The sequence below is a fragment of the Lutra lutra genome, chromosome 6 (assembly GCF_902655055.1).
Source record: "Lutra lutra chromosome 6, mLutLut1.2, whole genome shotgun sequence".
NCBI classification, from domain to species: domain Eukaryota; kingdom Metazoa; phylum Chordata; class Mammalia; order Carnivora; family Mustelidae; genus Lutra; species Lutra lutra.
The window spans coordinates 40,329,173-40,349,150 of NC_062283.1; the positions used below are offsets into that span (position 1 = coordinate 40,329,173).

Consider the following 19,978-nt stretch of genomic DNA (forward strand, 5'->3'; position numbering starts at 1 on the left):
GAATGAATGGGTCAACCAGGAAATTAAAGAAGAATTGAAAAAATTCATGGAAACAAAAGATAATGAAAACACAATGGTTCAAAAATCTGTGGGACACAACAAAGGCAATCCTGAGAGGAAAATATAGAGCGGTACAAGCCTTTCTCAAGAAACAACAAAGGTCTCAGGTACACAACCTAACCTGACACCTAAAGGAGCTGGAGAAAGAACAAGAAAGAAACCCTAAACCCAGCAGGAGAAGAAAAATCATAAAGATCAGAGCAGAAATCAATGAAATAGAAACCAAAAAAAACAATAGAACAAATCAACGAAACGAGGAGCTGGTTCTTTGAAAGAATTAATAAGATTGATAAACCCCTGGCCAGGCTTATCAAAAAGAAAAGAGAAAGGACCCAAATCAATAAAATCATGAATGAAAGAGGAGAGATCACAACAAACACCAAAGAAATACAGACAATTATAAGAACATACTATGAGAAACTCTACGCCAACAAATTTGACAATCTGGAAGAAATGGATGCATTCCTAGAGACATATAAACTACCACAACTGAACCAGGAAGAAATAGAAAGCCTGAACAGACCCATAACCAGTAAGGAGATTGAAACAGTCATCAAAAATCTCCAAACAAACAAAAGCCCAGGGCCAGATGGCTTCCCAGGGGAACTCTACCAAACATTTAAAGAAGAACTAATTCCTATTCTCCTGAAACTGTTCCAAAAAATAGAAATGGAAGGAAAACTTCCAAACTCATTTTATGAGGCCAGCATCACCTTGATCCCAAAACCAGACAAGGATCCCATCAAAAAAGAGAACTACAGACCAATATCCTTGATGAACACAGATGCAAAAATTCTCGCCAAAATACTAGCCAATAGGATTCAACAGTACATTAAAAGGATTATTCACCACGACCAAGTGGGATTTATTGCAGGGCTGCAAGGTAGGTTCAACATCTGCAAATCAATCAATGTGATACAACACATTAATAAAAGAAAGAACAAGAACCATATGATACTCTCCATAGATGCTGAAAAAGCATTTGACAAAGTACAGCATCCCTTCCTGATCAAAACTCTTCAAAGTGTAGGGATAGAGGGCACATACCTCAATATTATCAAAGCCATCTGTGAAAAACCCACCGCAAATATCATTCTCAATGGAGAAAAACTGAAAGCTTTTCCGCTAAGGTCAGGAACACGGCAGGGATGTCCGTTATCACCACTGCTATTCAACATAGTACTAGAAGTCCTAGCCTCAGCAATCAGACAACAAAAGGAAATTAAAGGCATCCAAATCGGCAAAGAAGAAGTCAAACTATCACTCTTTGCAGATGATATGATACTCTATGTGGAAAACCCAGAAGACTCCACTCCAAAACTGCTAGAACTTGTACAGGAATTCAGTAAAGTGTCAGGATATAAAATCAATGCACAGAAATCAGTTGCATTTCTCTACACCAACAACAAGACAGAAGAAAGAGAAATTAAGGAGTCCATCCCATTTACAATTGCACCCAAAACTATAAGATACTTAGGAATAAACCTAACCAAAGAGACTAAGAAACTGTACACAGAAAACTATAAAGTACTCATGAAAGAAATTGAGGAAGACACAAAGAAATGGAAAAATGTTCCATGCTCCTGGGTTGGAAGAATAAATATTGTGAAAATGTCTATGCTACCTAAAGCAATCTACACATTTAATGCAATTCCTATCAAAGTACCATCCATTTTTTTCAAAGAAATGGAACAAATAATCCTACAATTTATATGGAACCAGAAAAGACCTCGAATCGCCAAATGAATATTGAAAAAGAGAGCCAAAGTTGGTGGCATCACAATTCCGGACTTCAAGCTCTATTACAAAGCTGTCATCATCAAGACAGCATGGTACTGGCACAAAAACAGACACATAGATCAATGGAACAGAGTAGAGAGCCCAGAAATAGACCCTCAACTCTATGGTCAACTCATCTTTGACAAAGCAGGAAAGAATGTCCAATGGAAAAAAGACAGCCTCTTCAATAAATGGTGTTGGGAAAATTGGACAGTCACATGCAGAAAAATGAAATTGGATCATTTCCTTACACCACACACGAAAATAGACTCAAAATGGATCAAGGACCTCAATGTGAGAAAGGAATCCATCAAAATCCTTGAGGAGAACACAGGCAGCAACCTCTTCCACCTCAGCCGCAGCAACATCTTGCTAGGAACATCGCCAAAGGCAAGGGAAGCAAGGGCAAAAATGAACTATTGGGATTTTATCAAGATCAAAAGCTTTTGCACAGCAAAGGAAACAGTTAACAAAACCAAAAGACAACTGACAGAATGGGAGAAGATATTTGCAAATGACATATCAGATAAAAGGCTAGTGTCCAAAATCTATAAAGAACTTAGCAAACTCAACACCCAAAGAACAAATAATCCAATCAAGAAATGGGCAGAGGACATGAACAGACATTTCTGCAAAGAAGACATCCAGATGGCCAACAGACACATGAAAAAGTGCTCCATATTAATCGACATCAGGGAAATACAAATCAAAACCACCATGAGATATCACCTCACACCAGTCAGAATGGCTAAAATGAACAAGTCAGGAAATGACAGATGCTGGCGAGGATGTGGAGAAAGGGGAACCCTCCTACACTGTTGGTGGGAATGCAAGCTGGTGCAACCACTCTGGAAAACAGCATGGAGGTTCCTCAAAATGTTGAAAATAGAACTACCCTATGACCCAGCAATTGCACTGCTGGGTATTTACCCTAAAGATACAAACGTAGTGATCCGAAGGGGCAAGTGCACCCGAATGTTTATAGCAGCAATGTCTACAATAGCCAAACTATGGAAAGAACCTAGATGTCCACCAACAGACGAATGGATAAAGAAGATGTGGTATATATACACAATGGAATACTATGCAGCCATCAAAAGAAATGAAATCTTGCCATTTGCGACGACGTGGATGGAACTAGAGGGTATCATGCTTAGCGAAATAAATCAATTGGAGAAAGACAACTCCCTGATATGAGGGAGAGGAGATGCAACATGGGTGGTTAAGGGGGTGGGAGGAGAGTAAATGAAACAAGATGGGATTGGGAGAGAGACAAACCATAAATGACTCTTAATCTCACAAAACAAACTGAGGGTTGATGGGGGGAGGGGGGTTTAGGGGGGTGGGTTTATGGACATTGGGGAGGGTGTGTGCTATGGTGAGTGCTGTGAAGTGTGTAAACCTGGTGATTCACAGACCTGTAGCCCTGGGGATAAAAATATATGTTTATAAAAAATAAAAGAAAAAAAATAAGTGAAGGGATAAACCAAGTATTTACACTGGAAAACTCAATTGACTTAAGATATCAGTTCTCACTTTTATCTCTATCTCTATTAAAGAGATTTTAATCCCAATTAAAAATCCCAACAGTGGGGCATATGGTGTGTGTCTATGTGTGGGAGAGAGAAACTGACAAGCTGATTCTCAAATTTATATGGAACTCCAAGAAAACTAGAAGAGCTGAGGCAAAAATGAAGAACAAGCTGGAGAACTTAAACTATCAGATACCAGAATTGTTTATAACGTTGGATTGGTGCACATCTAAAGAGGTCAGTGGAACAGCGTAAAGAGTCCAAAAACAGACCTGTGTACATGTTGCTGCTTTTCTTTGCCAAAAAGGAGCCATTGTAATTCAGTGGGAAAAAGATGGTCTTTCCAGTAAATGTTTCTGGGTGAACTGCATCTCCACATAGGAAAACACTGAACTTTGACTCTTACTTCACACCATGCAGAGAAAGAAATTAGTGATGATATCAGACCTAACTAAGAAAGGTAAAACAATAAAGGACTACAGAAAAACAGAAGATGTTTATGAACCTGAGGAAGCAAAGGTTTCTTAAAGGGATACAGAAAGCACAGATTACAAAAGACTGATAAACTGGACTCATTAAAATTAAAATACTTATAAATCAAAGGACAACATTAAAAGAGTGAAAAGGAGCCCTAGATCCTATAGAACCATAGAGACATATATTGTATCATACAATACAGACTATTGTAATACATATATCTGATCACGTATCATATCCCGAATATACAAAGAACTCTCACAAATCACTAAGAAAATCTTGAAAATTCTATTTTGAAAATGCACAAAAATTTAAGCACTTCACAAAAGTCAAGATCCAAATTGGCGACCTGCACATGAAAAGGTGCTCAACATCATTAATAATCAGGAAAATGCAAATTCTGAGCCACAATGAGATACTGCTAAATGACTAAAACAAAAAACTGACAGCACCATGACTCGAACCCATGACTGTGAGATCAAGACCTGAGATGAGACCAAGAGTCAGATGCTTAACCAAATGAGCCACCTAGGTACCCCCATCAGTCTTCTTTTCTAACAGGCATTGAGGAAAATTGTTTTCCTTATTGTAGTGACAAAACCGATAACATAACCTTTGCTTCATGATTAGAGTTGGGAAGGTGAAGAGTAGTAATTTACCACACATGCAGAACTGGTTTGTTTTCTTTTCACTAACAGAGCAAAGAAGAAGCTTTAGGTGTTTCACATTTTTTTTTAAAAAAAGCTAAAACAGACTCTGTTGGGCTGAGGAGGAAGCAGGCCTTTTTATTTTATTGTTACTGGTTGCCCAAAGACTTCCCATATATTTCATACTTGGATAACACCTCTGATAAAAGATTATAGAGTGTCCTGGGTGAGGAGAAAAACACTGGTAAAAAAATATAGGTAAAGATCATCAGACCAAAATATAACAAAAATAATATGGAAAAGTGACCAAACAAGGTAAAAAAGAAGTGAGAACACAGCTATTTTAACAAAAAAGTCACAAAAGGTCACAAAATCTTCACAGCTTCTCGTGAGTTTGTTGTTGTTTTTGTTGTTGTTGTTATTGTTTTAATACAAAGCTGTTCCTCCAAAGAATACCTGTTAGGAGCTATAATTTTTTTTTAATAATTGGGAAACTTTCCTCCACTTTAAATATTTAGGAGTAACAAAGTGTATTTGCCAGTTACATGGTACCATATTGAACATGAGGAATTCTTAAAAACACAAAATAAAAGTTCTATATAATAGCATACCTTCTACGCTGAGTTTAAGAGTGCAGTGTGTGTCAATTAATTAAAGCCAAATTTCAGAATAACAGTTTTTCCTTGTAATTTACAAAAAACTAATTTTACAATGTATATGCTCATGGTCTAGGGCCTAAGTTTATAATCAATTCCATCTAGATGTTTTACCATAAGAAAAAGATGTTTTCTAACCTGATGTTTTACCATAAGAAAAAGAAATGGCATTCTATCATCTGTTCTTTTACCAAGTCTGGCTTTTTGTTTTGGTTTGGGTTTTTGTTTTCTGTTTTTTAGATGGGGGAGGGGGAGAGATCTTCAAGCAAGCTCCACACCCAGCACAGAGCCCGAGGAGGGACTCCATCTCACAACCCTAAGATTGTGACCTGAGCAAAATCAGAGTCACAGAGTTTAACCTACTCAGCCACCCAGGAGCCCCTGGGTTGGGAGACGGATTTGCTGCCTTTCCTTACCCTGGTTTCCTGTTTTTATTACTTTTGATGGTAACTCAGTACTTTGGCCATAGACCAGATTTAGGAAAGTAGAACAAAAAGAACCTTTAATTTTTCTATATATAAACTTCTATCATAGCGGAAAGTTTTAAGAAACTGAATAAAACAGGTTTTAAGATCTACATAATGTATATTTTTAATTCTCTTCCCCACCCTCTTTTGATAACTGAGCTGAAACTGCCACATTCAAATTGTTTACCTACAATATGAAAATATATAAATATGCCTTAACTCAAATCTCAATATAATAGTAAAACTGATAAGATTAAGAAATAACTGAATTCCTAATAGCTTCAAGATTTTAAAATTCAAGGCGTATTGAATCTTTCCATATTACTCTTAAATTCTGCCCCAACTGAAACAATATCCCAAGTATAATTAAGCATTCCGTAGAGCTAAAATAAAGCAATTAAAAGGCTCAATTTATCCTTCGTATATTTAGGTTTAACAGTAGACTGCTGACAACTTCACAGACTCCAGAGTTGAAACCCTAGCCTCTCCCTCAGATTTGTTATATCTTATTTTTAGATGTAATCACTTCCCTCCGGTAAATGGTTAGTGACCACACGCGCAGGTCTGCACATGAGGAAACTAAAAAGGGAACTTTGCACTTGTGAATCAGAGACACAAGACACAATGAGAGCCCCCTGTCAGGCCATGCCCAGCATGTCATATTCCTCAATAATCCCCATGACAGTGCCGTGCTGACATTTTCAATTAATGCAAATGATACCTGAAGTTAAGCAATTTCCATGGCATGTTCAGGATGTGTTGCTTCAGGAACACATTCTCTCAAACGGCCTGATAAAAAATCAATGCTTCATTTTTGTCTGTATTAATTTCCCTCAGTGCTTCATGTTATGTGAATCTTGTTAGAGTTCAGATTAACTCTGAATTCATACTTCTTAGGAAAATCTTTCAGAAAGATCAATTTGGTATAGTTAATTGGACTAGAATATATGTATTTCAGGAGTCATAATACATAATACATACAGTATAACCTGATTAAAGAGTTGAGATACCAAAGCTGAAAAAGCAGAACATTCTGGGGAATCCCCAAATGGGGAAGTTTCAGTCACACAAGATAATTAAGTTCTGGATATCTGCTGTGCAACATTGCGCCTATAGTCAACAATACTGAGTTACACACTTAGATATTTCTTAAGTGTTAAGTGTTCCTACCACAACTTTTTAAGAAAGAGATACTAGATCCAAAATAACAAAAAAGAAAAGAAAGAAAATGAAATAAAGGGAATATGGTAGCATAAGATGCAAGACAAAGAAAAGGAAAAAAAGAAGAAAAAAATGTCAATTAATATTCCAAGTCAGACACATTGCATTAGATTCACCTGGGGAGCTTGTTAAAAATGTAAATTGCTGAATCCCCCCCCAGCCAGTCCTGCATAATGGCAGCCTCAGAGTGGGATTTAGAAATCAATACCCCAGATGATTTTTGCTCAAACTAAAATTATAAATACATTTATTGTAGATCCTTCAAATCATTAGGAAGAACATTTATTATGCACTAGTATGTCCCTAAAAACTATGTCCTGCTCAACCAGAGATTCATTTTCCTTTCTAACCAAAGAAGTCCTATCCTCTCCGTTTCAGTTGCAAATCGCATTACCTACTAGTGTTCTTAAAAGGAAGAGACATAAAGAAATTAAAAGTAGCAACATTATCAGAACGAACCCTCCTTGTCCTATGGACTTCCTTTTGTCTGAATCACTTCTGATTTATCTCTCACTGAAGAAGGAAAGTGTTCCCCCCCCCCCAAAATATGACAGCCTCAGGATATCATTGATACAGTGGTAGAATATTCAGACTTTCATGCAGATTATTAGGAAGTGCACCTCCTGCCAAACTAATATAAAAGACTTACATAACGCGGAGAGACTAAGACTTGTTATATCTTTGTAAGAGACTGTTCTGATTCTATATGTGCTTCAAACTCAAAAGTCTCTACCAGGCTGTGTTTATACATGTTTAGCAAAATGTATTAAAGGTATATTCAAAAAAGTAAACACAGTAAGACTCAGTTTCAGAATACATCATCATATGTGACCATCGTCAGAATTCATCTTATGTGATCCTTTGCATAGGATAGTTGAAGTCTCTCTTTGCTTAGCAAATGGCTTCTCCAATGCGTCTAGTTTGACTTACAAGTACATCTAGATCAGTAATTTACAACTCAGAGTTGCAGAAAGGTTTTCCAAATTAGCCACATAATCATTTTTAAAAATCAGAGGTGAGAGTAAATGTTTTAAACTGCCTTCAAGCCACTTAGAAACATTTGTGAAGTTCATAATTTAACAACTGCAAATAAATATCTATTTAGTTCAAGAAGTGCTCTAATGACTGTTAATCTTTTGTTCATTTCATCTGAGATACTATGAAACTTACATAAAATTAAACTATGTTTCTTTTTATATCTCCTATTCTGTTTTTCCCTTTTCCCTAATTAAGATTAGGCATGTTCCTGGTTAAACCTAATTAGTGATAGACATGTATTTCTAATTTGAATAACTTATAACAAAGGGGAAAAGAAGAAAAATACATACAAAGAAGCATGCACATACATTTATATTTGTAAACATCAATGAGAGAAAAGAAAGTCTATTTAGCCTAATATGCATATGGGAAAATGAGGTAGTTTTAGAAATTCTCAATGTGCAACATAAAAGGTCAATGGGGAAAAATAATGAATTCTTTATTTTGTACTAGTAGATTTCATCTATGGCCTCCTCACCCCCAACAATGTATTTTAATGATTTTAAAAATAACGGACAGGCTATAAATAACATTTGGTGACTGGACAAAAGAGGTGACCTGGATACCTGACTTGTCCCTGACCGTCACGGAAATGGAAGCAGGAAGCAGAAGCATTACCACCCAGAGCCAAATTTTCCAAGAGCCAGCATGCTTCATTGTGCCTCGAAACCATGTGAACCAGTGGCCACAGATCTGCAACAAAACAAAATATTGGAACTGAGCTTCTTGTATATAGCTCCTCTCATCATAATCTCTAGAAAACCCTCATCACCAAAAAGCACACAATAGATTTTTGCAATATATGTAATTATATAATTAGATATATGGTTATAGATGTGATGATACATAATAACACAATATAGGCCTTAATATGTATGAAAAAGCTCCAAAAAATATTTTTTGATTAGGTCCTAGTTATCAATGTCCACAAAGCCTCTTCTACCTTAAATTTTCTCTTCTCTATTCTTTAAGTGTGTTTTTTTAAAGCTATACCACTTAAAATGACTTGAGTATGTATATATATATTTCTAAATCCTGGTAAAACATACCTAATATAAAATCTATGATCTTCTTAAGTGGCATTAAGTTCCTTCATATTATTGTGTGATCACCACCACCATCCATAACTTTTCATCTTGCAAAACTGAGACTCTATAACTATGAAACACTAATTTCCCATTTCTCCTTCCTCCGGCCCCTGGCAACCACCACTTTACTTCCTGTCTCTACGAATTTGGTTACTCTAGGTACCTCATATGAGTGGAATCATACCACTTTTATCCTTTTGTTACTTTCTTTCACTGAGCATACTGTTCCTAAGGTTCATCCATGTGGTAGCATGTGTCAGAATTTCCTTCCTTTTTAAAGCTGAATAATATTGCAGTGTATGTATATACTATGTTTTGTCCATGTTGATGGACACTCGGGTTGCTTTCGACATTTTTGACATTATTGTGAATAATGCTGCTATAAACATGAATAAACAAGTCCGTGTCTTTAATTCTTTTGGGTACATACCCAAAAATGGAATTGCTGGATCAAATGAAAATTCTATTTTGAATTTTTGAGGAACCAACATACTGTTTGTCATAGCAGCTGCACCATTTTATATTCCCAACAATGCTCGACAGTTCCAAATTCTCCACATCCTCATCAACATTATTATCAACATTATTACTACTAGTAGTAGTATTTTTAATAACAACCATCCTAGTGGGTGTAAGATGGTATCTCATTGTGTTTTTGATTTTTATTTCCCTAAGGATTAGTGAAGTGGAACATCTTTTCATATTTATGTTTATTACCATTTGCATATCTTTTTTTAAAAAAAGATTTTATTTATTTGACAGAGAGAGACACAGTGAGAGAGGGAATACAAGCAGAGGGAGTGGGAGAGGGAGAACCAGGGGAGGCCTAACGACTGAGCCACCCAGGTGCCCCACCATTTGCATATCTTATTGGGAGAAATATCTATTTGAATCCTTTCCCCTTTTTTAAAATCTGGTTTTCTGTTGAACTGTAGGAGTTCTTTACATATTCTGGACATTTGCCCCTTTTCAGACATGATTTGCCAATATTTTCTTCCATGTTGCAGGTTACCTCTTCACTCTCTTGATTGTGTCCTTTGCTGCAAAGCAGTTTTTTAAATTTTTATGTCATCCAATTTACCTATTTATCTTCTCACCTGTTCTTTTGGTGTCATATGCAATGATTTATATTTTTAAAATATAATCTTATTACTCACAATTCTATTTTCTCTTCTGAATATTAGTGTTGCATATTTTGTCTTAACTGATACTATATTTTCTATAAACTTAACTATGTTATTACTGGGTTGAATAATCACTGCTACTAGAGGGATTAATAGACACGTGAAAAGCAATCCTTCCTTCTGTTCAAAGAGAAAATGGATAAAATGCCATGCCTATCTCAACGGAGCCCACCACTGGCATCATATTTAAATTAAATGTGTTACCCTCCATAATCATTTGCCTTTCTAAATATAGACTGCTACTTTATAGGTATTACAATAAAAGATTTAGTAAATGGAATCCCTATAATGGAAAACTTAAATATTATTTAAATTAATTTTTATAGTGAAATAACTAACATGGAAATAAATTGCAAGTAAAAATATAATGGCTCCTACAGTGTATTTAACAATTGCAGTATTATTAGAATAGCTATTCTAAGACTTCTAAATATGCAAATAATATGAAATTATTTATTTGCCATCATTCAAAGTTTACTCAAGAGTCAAATATAAAAGAATCCATCACACCAATGTCTAAATGTTGTCAGTACACACTCTAGAAAAAAAAACTAAAGCCATCATCTTTGGTATTCTGCATGTGCCAAATACCCTAAGATCAGCATTTTAAAATTAATTTAAGATTTTAGATATTTCTGGATGAATAGCTGGAAGTAGCAACTGCAATACTAAAATCGTAAGTGTGGTTCTAAATATCAAACATCTGGTTTTATGTCTTATTTCTTTTGAACTCTTTCATCTAGATATAGTCCTAATCCTCATATGACTTGTAAACTTATCCTATTATTTCAACAGTTAGTAACTATTAAGGTAATTAATTTTATTTCAAATAAATGAACTCACAAATATTAATCTAATTATTGAAGAGATACTTTGTTCATAGTTTTAAGTAGGAATTTTTTATCTTCTAGAAATTTTTGTTACTTAACAGGATTTCAATTACTAAAACCTAGACAAGAAAAAAAAAGTTTTACACTACTATAATCATTAAATATTCAATAAAAAATTACCATACAAATAATCTTAAGGTACAAATGGATTAAATCAGAAAATTTTACTAGATATTTAAGCAGTAATTATCACTGAACTTTCAAAAAAAATTTCAGAGAATTGGCAAAGAGGGTAAATAATTAAGTCAGCAAAATTACTATACTATACTCGACAATGGTATTTTTTTGACAATGATATTATAGGGAAGGAAATTTACAGGCAAGGCTCTCTTGAACACAGATGAAAACTGTCAACACAATTTTCACACAATTGGTATGTCGGATTTTCACACAAAAATTCCTACTTAAAACTATGAACAAAGTATCTCTTCAATAATTAGATTAATATTTGTGAGTTCATTTATTTGAAATAAAATTAATTACCTTAATAGTTACTAACTGTTGAAATAATAGGATAAGTTTACAAGTCATATGAGGATTAGGACTATATCTAGAGGAAACCGTCAACAAAACAAAAAGGCAACCTACAGAATGGGAGAAAATTTGAAATGATATATCTGATAAGGAGTTAATATCCAAAATATATAAAGAACACAAACAGCTCAACACCAAGAAAACAAAAAATGGAGTTAAAAAATGGTCAGAGATGGGGCGCCTGGGTGGCTCAGTGGGTTAAGCTGCTGCCTTCGGCTCAGGTCAGGATCTCAGGGTCCTGGGATCGAGTACCGCATCGGGCTCTCTGCTCGACGGGGAGCCTGCTTCCCTCTCTCTCTCTCTCTCTGCCTGCCTGCCTCTCTGTCTACTTGTGATCTCTCTCTGTCAAATAAATAATAAATAAAATCTTTAAAAAAAAAAAAATGGTCAGAGGACCTGAAGAGACATTTCTCTGAAGCAACTCTTATTAAGAATTGATGAGTTAGCAGCGTAGTATAGTGGTTGAAATCACAGTTTCATGTCTGGACTTTGTCACTTAGGAACAAGTTATGTAATTTCACTAAGCCTTCATTTATTTACCTGAAAACTGATAATAACACTAGCGAAAATTATTTAACACCTGGGAAAAGTATAGTAAATGTCCTTGAACACATTAAGTATTCATAAAAATTACCTATTATAATTGTTTGCTCTACATATTCACAAATAATAATACGTAAAAATTTATAGTCATCTCCTCAGCCTGAGGTTGACACTGATATTTGGACAATGAAGAAGTGCCAAAGCATCCTAGAACTTTATGTTCATTGAAGCTTTGGTCCCTGTTATAACAACAAAGCCCCAGAGAGCTATACAACCATAAGCATATCAACTCAATCTTGAGGTCTCCCAACTGGTACCTTGAGCTACTTAGAGATTGATAGCACTTAAGCTTCAATCTCATTTATGCAAAATGTTTGAAGAAGATGTTATGGAGAGTTGACTAAACGTCCTAGTTATTCTACCCTCCATTGAAAAGAATCTCACCAAGTTCAGCAAGAACTTGAAAGAGGAAACCTTTTCTCTCCCCATCTAATTCAACTTTTGGTGGTATTTCCAATAGCTGACCACTCCCTACTTCTTGAAATCCGCACTCTCACTGGACTTCCTGTGCTCACACTCTCTGGCATTTTCATTCATTCATTCATTCATTCATTCATTCATTTAATTGACAGACAGAGATCACAAGTAGGCAGAGAGGCAGACAGTGAGAGAGGAACAGAAGCAGGCTCCCGGATGAGCAGAGAGCCCAATGCAGGGCTTGATCCCAGGACCCTGGGATCATGACCTGAGTCGAAGGCAGAGGCTTTAACCCACTGAGCCACCCAGGCGTCCCTGGGATTTCCTTCTAAATTCCTTCTCAAATCTTGCTTCTACCTGATTTCTTAATCCTGGGATCTGTGAGCATTCCTTGCCTCCTTGCCCAACTCTTTACAATGAACGGCTCCTTAGGTGATCTCACCATTCTCTTTGCTTTAAATGGTATGTCGGATAATCCTGAAATTTGTATGCCCAGTCCAATCTTCTCTGAATATTAAACTGTGTAGCCAGCTGCCTATTCCAAAGTCCCTCTTAGATGTTGCACAGACACCTGTAACTTATTATGTCCAAATTAAATGCCTGATTCCCAACCACAACTAACTCCTGTCATGCTCTTCCCAGTCTCAATTAGCACCCATGAAAATGCTCAAACCAGAAACTCAAGCATCACATTGATGTTTCTGTCTTCCTCTTCACCATCTCCCACATCCAGTCAGCAAATCATACCAGTGTTACCCCAAACCCATCTCAAATCCATCCACCGCCCTCGATTGCTCTGCTGTAATCCTATAATCCTAGTTCAGGTTACCCTGGTCTAGACTCCTCAACAGCTTCCTGACTGGGCTCCTGGGTTCCTGACCAAATTCACACACTACATCGCACTAGAGAGCTTTTCTTTTTTTTTCTTTTTTTTTTTTTTTTTTACCAAAACAAAACAAAACCAAAAAAGTTTTATTTATTTATTTTTGAGAGAGAGAAAGCACATGCATGCAGTGCACGAGTGGTGGTGGAGGGGCAGAGGGTAAAGCAGACTCCCCATTGAGCAAGGAGCTCAATGTGAGGCTCCATCTCAGGATCCTGGGATCATGACCTGAGCAGAAAGCAGATGCTTAACCGACTGACCCACCCAGGTGCCCTAGAGAGCTTTTCTAAAATAAAAGGTGAATCAAGGCCCTCCCCTGCTCTTTAATAGTTTCCCATTGTAATTCAGATATAATCCAAAAGCCTTTCTATGACCTAGAGGCCCTGACTAAACTAGCCCCTACCCTGTCTCCAGCCCCATTTTACTGTTCTCTTTACTGATTACCTATTCCTCAAATTCCCATGCTCTTTCCAAACTCAGGGCTTTTGTGCATGCTATTACCTCAGGTGTTTACTAGTTGAGGTTTCTGTTGTTTTGATCCTGATTAAGTACAGATGTACTCCACTCTGAACATTTTTTTCCCACTATGAACATCTGGTAAAGGTTTGGCAAAGGGACAGGTAAACTTGGTAAAGGTTTTAAAATAAATCCTTGTACATGTTTTTTGTTTGTTTGTTTGTTTTGTTTTGTTTTGTTTTAATACCTTTTCCAGATATTTAACCCCTGCCTCAAGAAGTTGCAGGGCTGGGAAAAACTTCTGTTGGGGTCTTTCTGGATCTCTCCTCCAGATCCTTCTCACTATCCTTAGAACCCACTGTTTTCAGGCTGCTGCTTGCTGCTCTGGACCCAACTCCAATGCCCTCCAGGAATTCTCAATTCTGGGCTTTGTCTACAACCTCCTTCATCATCAAAACTTGTCAATTTTCTATTTTGTCCCCTCTGATCCCAGCTAGGTGACCAGCAAGATACTTCGAGAAATTCAAGCCAACATTATCACAATTTAATGTGTTGTTCTTCCCAGGTAAGATTTAAATATTAACACAGACCTTCAATGCTTTCCCCGTGGACTGACCAATGAAGAACCTCAGAATAATACATCTGGATGCTGAGGCCTCAAGTCTTTTTTTTTTTTTTTTTTTTTGGACAAAGATGGCTCATGGCACATTTTAAGAAGGACATGGGGAGTACTTTACACATGTTCTCATTTTCTTAACTGAATTTCTTTTATATGTGGTATTTACTGAGAGACAAGCATGTCCACCCATAGCACGAGCAGGGTATAGAGCATGAGATCCATGTACCATATGTTTAAATACATGAAAGTTAAAAATAAAGCTAATAAAACTAAGAAAAATGTGTTTTTTCCTTTTATCTTGGCAAGTATACCTTCACAAAGATCCGGAAGCCTAAGTCAAGTTGAGAACTGAACAGAGCAGGCTGCAAAGGATGAACTAGTCTCTCGGCTGGACCAAAGCTCTTCTCTCATTTTTTCCCATTCCTGGCTTGGTCTGCACCATGAGGAGCCTCACCCATGCGCATGGGAACATACCAGTAAATCTAAGCTCTGTCCGCAACAGCTGCAAGCAGTCACTCCTTGATATCCACTGGGGCCTAGGAGTGTTCCTACCAGTAACTTAGTCTGTTCTGGGAAGATGAACCCAAGGAAGAGGTCTGCCAGGTCCTGTAAGAGGACTAAGGATCATTTGGCCAGGGAATCTCAGGATCTGCCCAGAGCCTCATCCAGCAGCTTGGGCTTTGGGTGGACAGGTCTCCTTAACTCTGTGGATTCTGAGAGAAGAAGCACATCCAGAGTGAGGCCATATAAAGACCTTCCAAAATGTAAGGCCCAGAGCAGGGACCTTTTACCTGGGCCTAAGGGTGATACAGAAGACAAGTATCAGGTCCCCATTCTACAGATACAAAATATCAAGGCTCATAGAGAAGATTCCAGAGACTGAGATCTAAGTCCAGTTTTTCTTGACTAAGAAGTGGTGTTACACCAACAGGATGTGGGATATACTATCATTTCCCATTATAGTTCCTTTAAATTTTCAGCTATTCTCTATCAAGATGCTAGTCAGACCCAGGCAGCTCCTGCCAAGCACTACAAATGACCAAAGTCATAACTGTGAGCGGGCCCAGTACTGGCAGTCTCAAGCAGACAACAGTGCAGGAGCCTATGAACGCTCTAAAATCCTACAGATAGCCCTGTCTGGAACTGATTTCTCATTGCCATGACAACAAAGAGATAACGGTTGCCTGAAGGTCTATGACTCTATCTCTAACCCATTATTCTCACCATCTTGGCCAACTGGAACAGTACTGGATACTGGTTGGGGTAAGGTAATTTAAAAAGGAAAGTCACTATCCCTTAAGTTTCCCTTATTCAGCTCTTGAAAACCTATAAGGCAACTACCAAAATACTTTAAGAGGTGGATCTTTAAAAAATTCCTTATTAATCTAGATTTATGTACAGAGAACACAAAAAGGACAGAAAGGAACAGTGGAAAACTGGGTGCCTGGGTGGTTCATTTGGTCAAGAAACTGCCTTTGGCTCAGGTCATGATCCCGGAGTCCAGGAATCGAGTCCTGCGTCAGGCTCCCAGCTCCACAGGGAGTTTGCTTCTTCCTCTGACCTTCTCCCCTCTCATTCTCTCTCTCTCTCAATAAATAAATCTTAAAAAGAAAGGAAGGAACAGTGGAAAACCTTAATCTTTCATTCCATCTGTACAATGAGCTTCCCACTATGGGCCATGGGAGGAGACAACAGTCATTGGGGATATAGCAGGGAGCCAAAGAGAGGAGGTCCCTGGTGTCACTCTGGTCAGGGAGACCAAAAACTAACAAATGTGTATGTTATCTTTGCAAGATAGACATTAGGAAGTAAAGGAAGGCAGAGTAAGTAGAATGATAAAATACCAGGCTTCCTAGATAGGATGGTCAGGGACTTCTTAGCACAAGATTTTGAGTAAACCAAACCAAACCAAATCTGCCTCCAGAATGTGAATCGTTTTACTGATATGCCCGCTAACATTTTATAATGCTCACTCTGCATCTTTGAAATTTGGTATTAGGTAAAGGGTCAGAACATTAGAGTTAAGACAGAAATAGAAAATAACATGGGAAAGAAAATGAAAGAGTCAAAAGAAGAAAATAGGAAGAGTCCTAATTTGCTTTGCATAGACCATTAAATGAGCAACACCACATTTCAACTTTGAGGAAAGTGAATTTGATTTGTCAAATGACTAAAAGAATTCATGTTTTCAGAGTATTCATTATAAAGAGAAATGCTGTGTGGCTGGGTAGAGGGTCAAATCTTAAATCAAACCTCTTGACTACCCTGCAATACGTCTGTACATAACTCCAAGAAAATCCGGCCATAGTGTCATGAAGTCACACATCTTGTAAATAAGCAAAAACAACAGGTGTTACACATCTGTTCTTTTACCAATCTTTAGAATCTATCTTTAGTGAAGCTACAGCAGAGTCTATAAACTATTGGAGAAAACCAGCTGAAAGGCCATGCCTATAGAGCAAAATTCTAAGCCAATAATAGGACAAAAATTCCCAAGAGCTCAGAACCAGATCTAGCATGATTTCATAATTTTATCATTGAAATTGAAGTTAGTTTGCAGAAGTCTGTTGAAGCTTAGGCAAGGTGTCTGCCTTCATTATAATCTAGAGAAAGCTCTTGACGTTTATATTTTAATTATAGGCATCATCTTTAACCTAAGAACTCAAGTTAGAAATTTTAAAACTTTTTCAATTCATTCTTTATCCCTCCCAAATCAAGCTTCTTTCAAGTCTATCAAATCTACTTTTAAAACTTTGAATCCATACCAACTTCTTCATCCTTACAAAAAATAATTGACCTCGCCTCCTTACCATTTCTGATCTGTCAAAGTGCAGCAGACTCCTAACTACGTTCCTTTCCTTCAGTCTGGTTCTACTTGATTCTATCTCCCTGCTGCTCAAGAATTCTGTAACAGCGAATCACTTAAGTGTTCTGCTTTATTAACGTCTCCTGGTGGTTTTTCATTGGCCATTTCTAAGGGAAGCTCTCAAGGCTCTCTCACAGCAGGGTCCTCAACTCATCTGACCAGTCTCATGGCCTGCTAACTCCTTCCGAACAAACTTTACACCATCAAACTCTTCATAATTCCCCAAATGTGCCAGGCTTCGGCACATGCGGGTTTGGAGGCTGGGATGTCCTTCCATTTCTCTTTCCAATTGGTGATCATCTACTCTGCCTTCCACATGCAGTTTAAATGCCATGTCCTCTATGAAGTCTGCAAGATCCATCACAGGGCTCATTTACCCACTGCCTTACAATCCAACCGAGCTCAGAACCCACCTCTGCTTCAGCACGGTCTACACTGCATTTTAATAACCTGTGTGCATCCTGTCTCTTCTCTATATGGAACATCTTGTAGGAAAAAAAGTATCTTATCATTTGTGTTCTGTTCAAACATTAAATAATGTTTAAGCACTGGCATTTAGTAGGTGCCTGCTTGATCAATTTGTAGAATGAATATAGTCCAAGGTAACACATTTTCAAAATTAAACAAATGGAGGTTCAAACTGTTAAGTAATATATCCACTATGTATTTAACATTTATAGAAGATATAGGTGGAGAATTATTGCTAAAAGAAGGCTCAGAGAGCATAATTTCAGTTATTTAATGAATGCACAAAAGATAATACTACTGAATTTTTCTTCCATCACAGAAAATATATTCCCTGGTTCTTAATGTTTATAATTTCCTAAAAGTGATCAACTCTAACACACTTTCCCAAACTTCTATGTTATTTCTCCTGCCATGTCAAAACTAGTGCCTATTTCCCAGAAGGTATCCAACCTCAAGTTCCCTTTGAATGTGCTGAACTGATTCTCTTCACCCTCAACCACTTGTTTTATTGATTCGCTTCTCTGACCTATCGTCTCCGTCAACTTTTTTTGGTACCATTCTCAACTTCCATCATTATGAGTGCCCTACATTTTTTTCGGATTTCAATTCTCTAGCTCCATTTCCACAGATATATCTATATCAGTGATCCAATGCCACTTAAAATTTTAAATTAACATAGATGTATATATTTTCCTTACGTATCAAGTTTTTCTAATTTTCCCATTTGAAGGGCCCTACTAACTTCATGATCTAATAATCTTACAATCTCATGATTATTTTTTATTTCTCTCAAAGAGAGGTGTCAAGATCCCGTGGGCTTCACAGATATCATGGGATATCATGGGTAAGGCCCATTATTCCCACTTCCGCACCTGCCATCTAACAATTTCCAGACTTCCTCACCTGATTGTCTCACAAAAGGCCTACAAAATAACACCCCAAAGAGCCCCTTGCCTCTCAGTTTCTCCTTTCCGATCTCTCCTTGGCAAGTGCTATCTGCTCTCCTCATCTCCGGTTTCATCCAGCTTGGATTCTCTGTCTTACCAGGCACATGACTGCTCACTCCCACCTCTAAGCCTGCACACATGCCATTCCTTCTGGCTGGAATGCCCTCTCTCCTGCTCTTCTGCTAAGCCTCTTTATTCTCTGCCTCTTTAAAATATATCACCTTAAGGCAGCTTACCTTGAATAACCCAACTCCAGTCCCATTCATTCCATTTTTTCCAGCATCCTTTTCTGGTTATATATTAGCATCTCTCTAGCCTGCTAGTTTGTATTCTGCTAATTTTTCATTTTTCACTTGAATTCATATTTATGATGTCAATTAGCCATATGAATATGCTTTCTTTTGGTTTTTTGTTCTGTTTTTATTTAAATTCAATTAGCCAACATATAGTACATTATTAGTTTCAGATGTAGAGTTCAATAATTCATCAGTTGCATATAACACCCAGTGATCATCACATCATGTGCCCTCCTTAATGCCCATCACCCAGTTACACTATCACCCCACCCCCTACATCCACCTCTGTGTACAACTATGGTTTCTAGTTCCATATATCCTCTTGCACCTAAAACCATCCACTCTGTATACCCACTAGGCTTGACTGCCTGCTGAGGAAAATGAACTATAATTTCAGCAGGAGAGATTAAACAGAAGGATCATAAAGTAGATGGAAGTTTTCTATTTCTGGAGAATACAATGGGCTTCTGTCTGTTTTAGATGGTTTCCAATGATTCCAATACAGAGATAATGTCCTAAGTGTGATAATGATCACATTTGGTTTTCTTTCACCTTTTTGGTTTTCCCCTGACCTTTTCATATCATGTTCAGTCTCATTCCCCTGCTCTATCACTACATTTTCTCCCTCTTTCCCAGGAAACCCCACTTAGATGTCTGGCCAGCAAGTTTAAGAGATCAGACTGAACAGAACCTCATGGAAGCGCGTGCCAGATAGCTCCTCCATTTTCTTCCCCTAGGGAGAGAATGAATTGTTCTACTCCTGGAAACCCCCTTCCTCCTTTCCACCCTGAAGAGATATTCCCACTCAAAGAATCCTGTCAACGTTCCTCAGGAGGAAATTTTAGGTACA

At 37.4% G+C, this 19,978-nt stretch overlaps 1 protein-coding gene across 6 annotated transcripts in view; it reads right to left on the reverse strand.

The window, feature by feature from the left end:
* The window catches only part of COL19A1 (collagen type XIX alpha 1 chain), a 325,663-nt gene that overhangs the window by 303,894 nt on the left and 1,791 nt on the right, over positions 1-19,978 (reverse strand). For all 6 annotated transcript variants that reach the window (XM_047734919.1, XM_047734921.1, XM_047734920.1 and 3 more), the window contains exon 2: positions 8,444-8,570. In XM_047734919.1, the coding sequence (XP_047590875.1) occupies positions 8,444-8,534 (91 nt within the window). In that variant the 5' untranslated portion in view covers positions 8,535-8,570. The remainder of the gene's footprint in view (positions 1-8,443; positions 8,571-19,978) is intronic.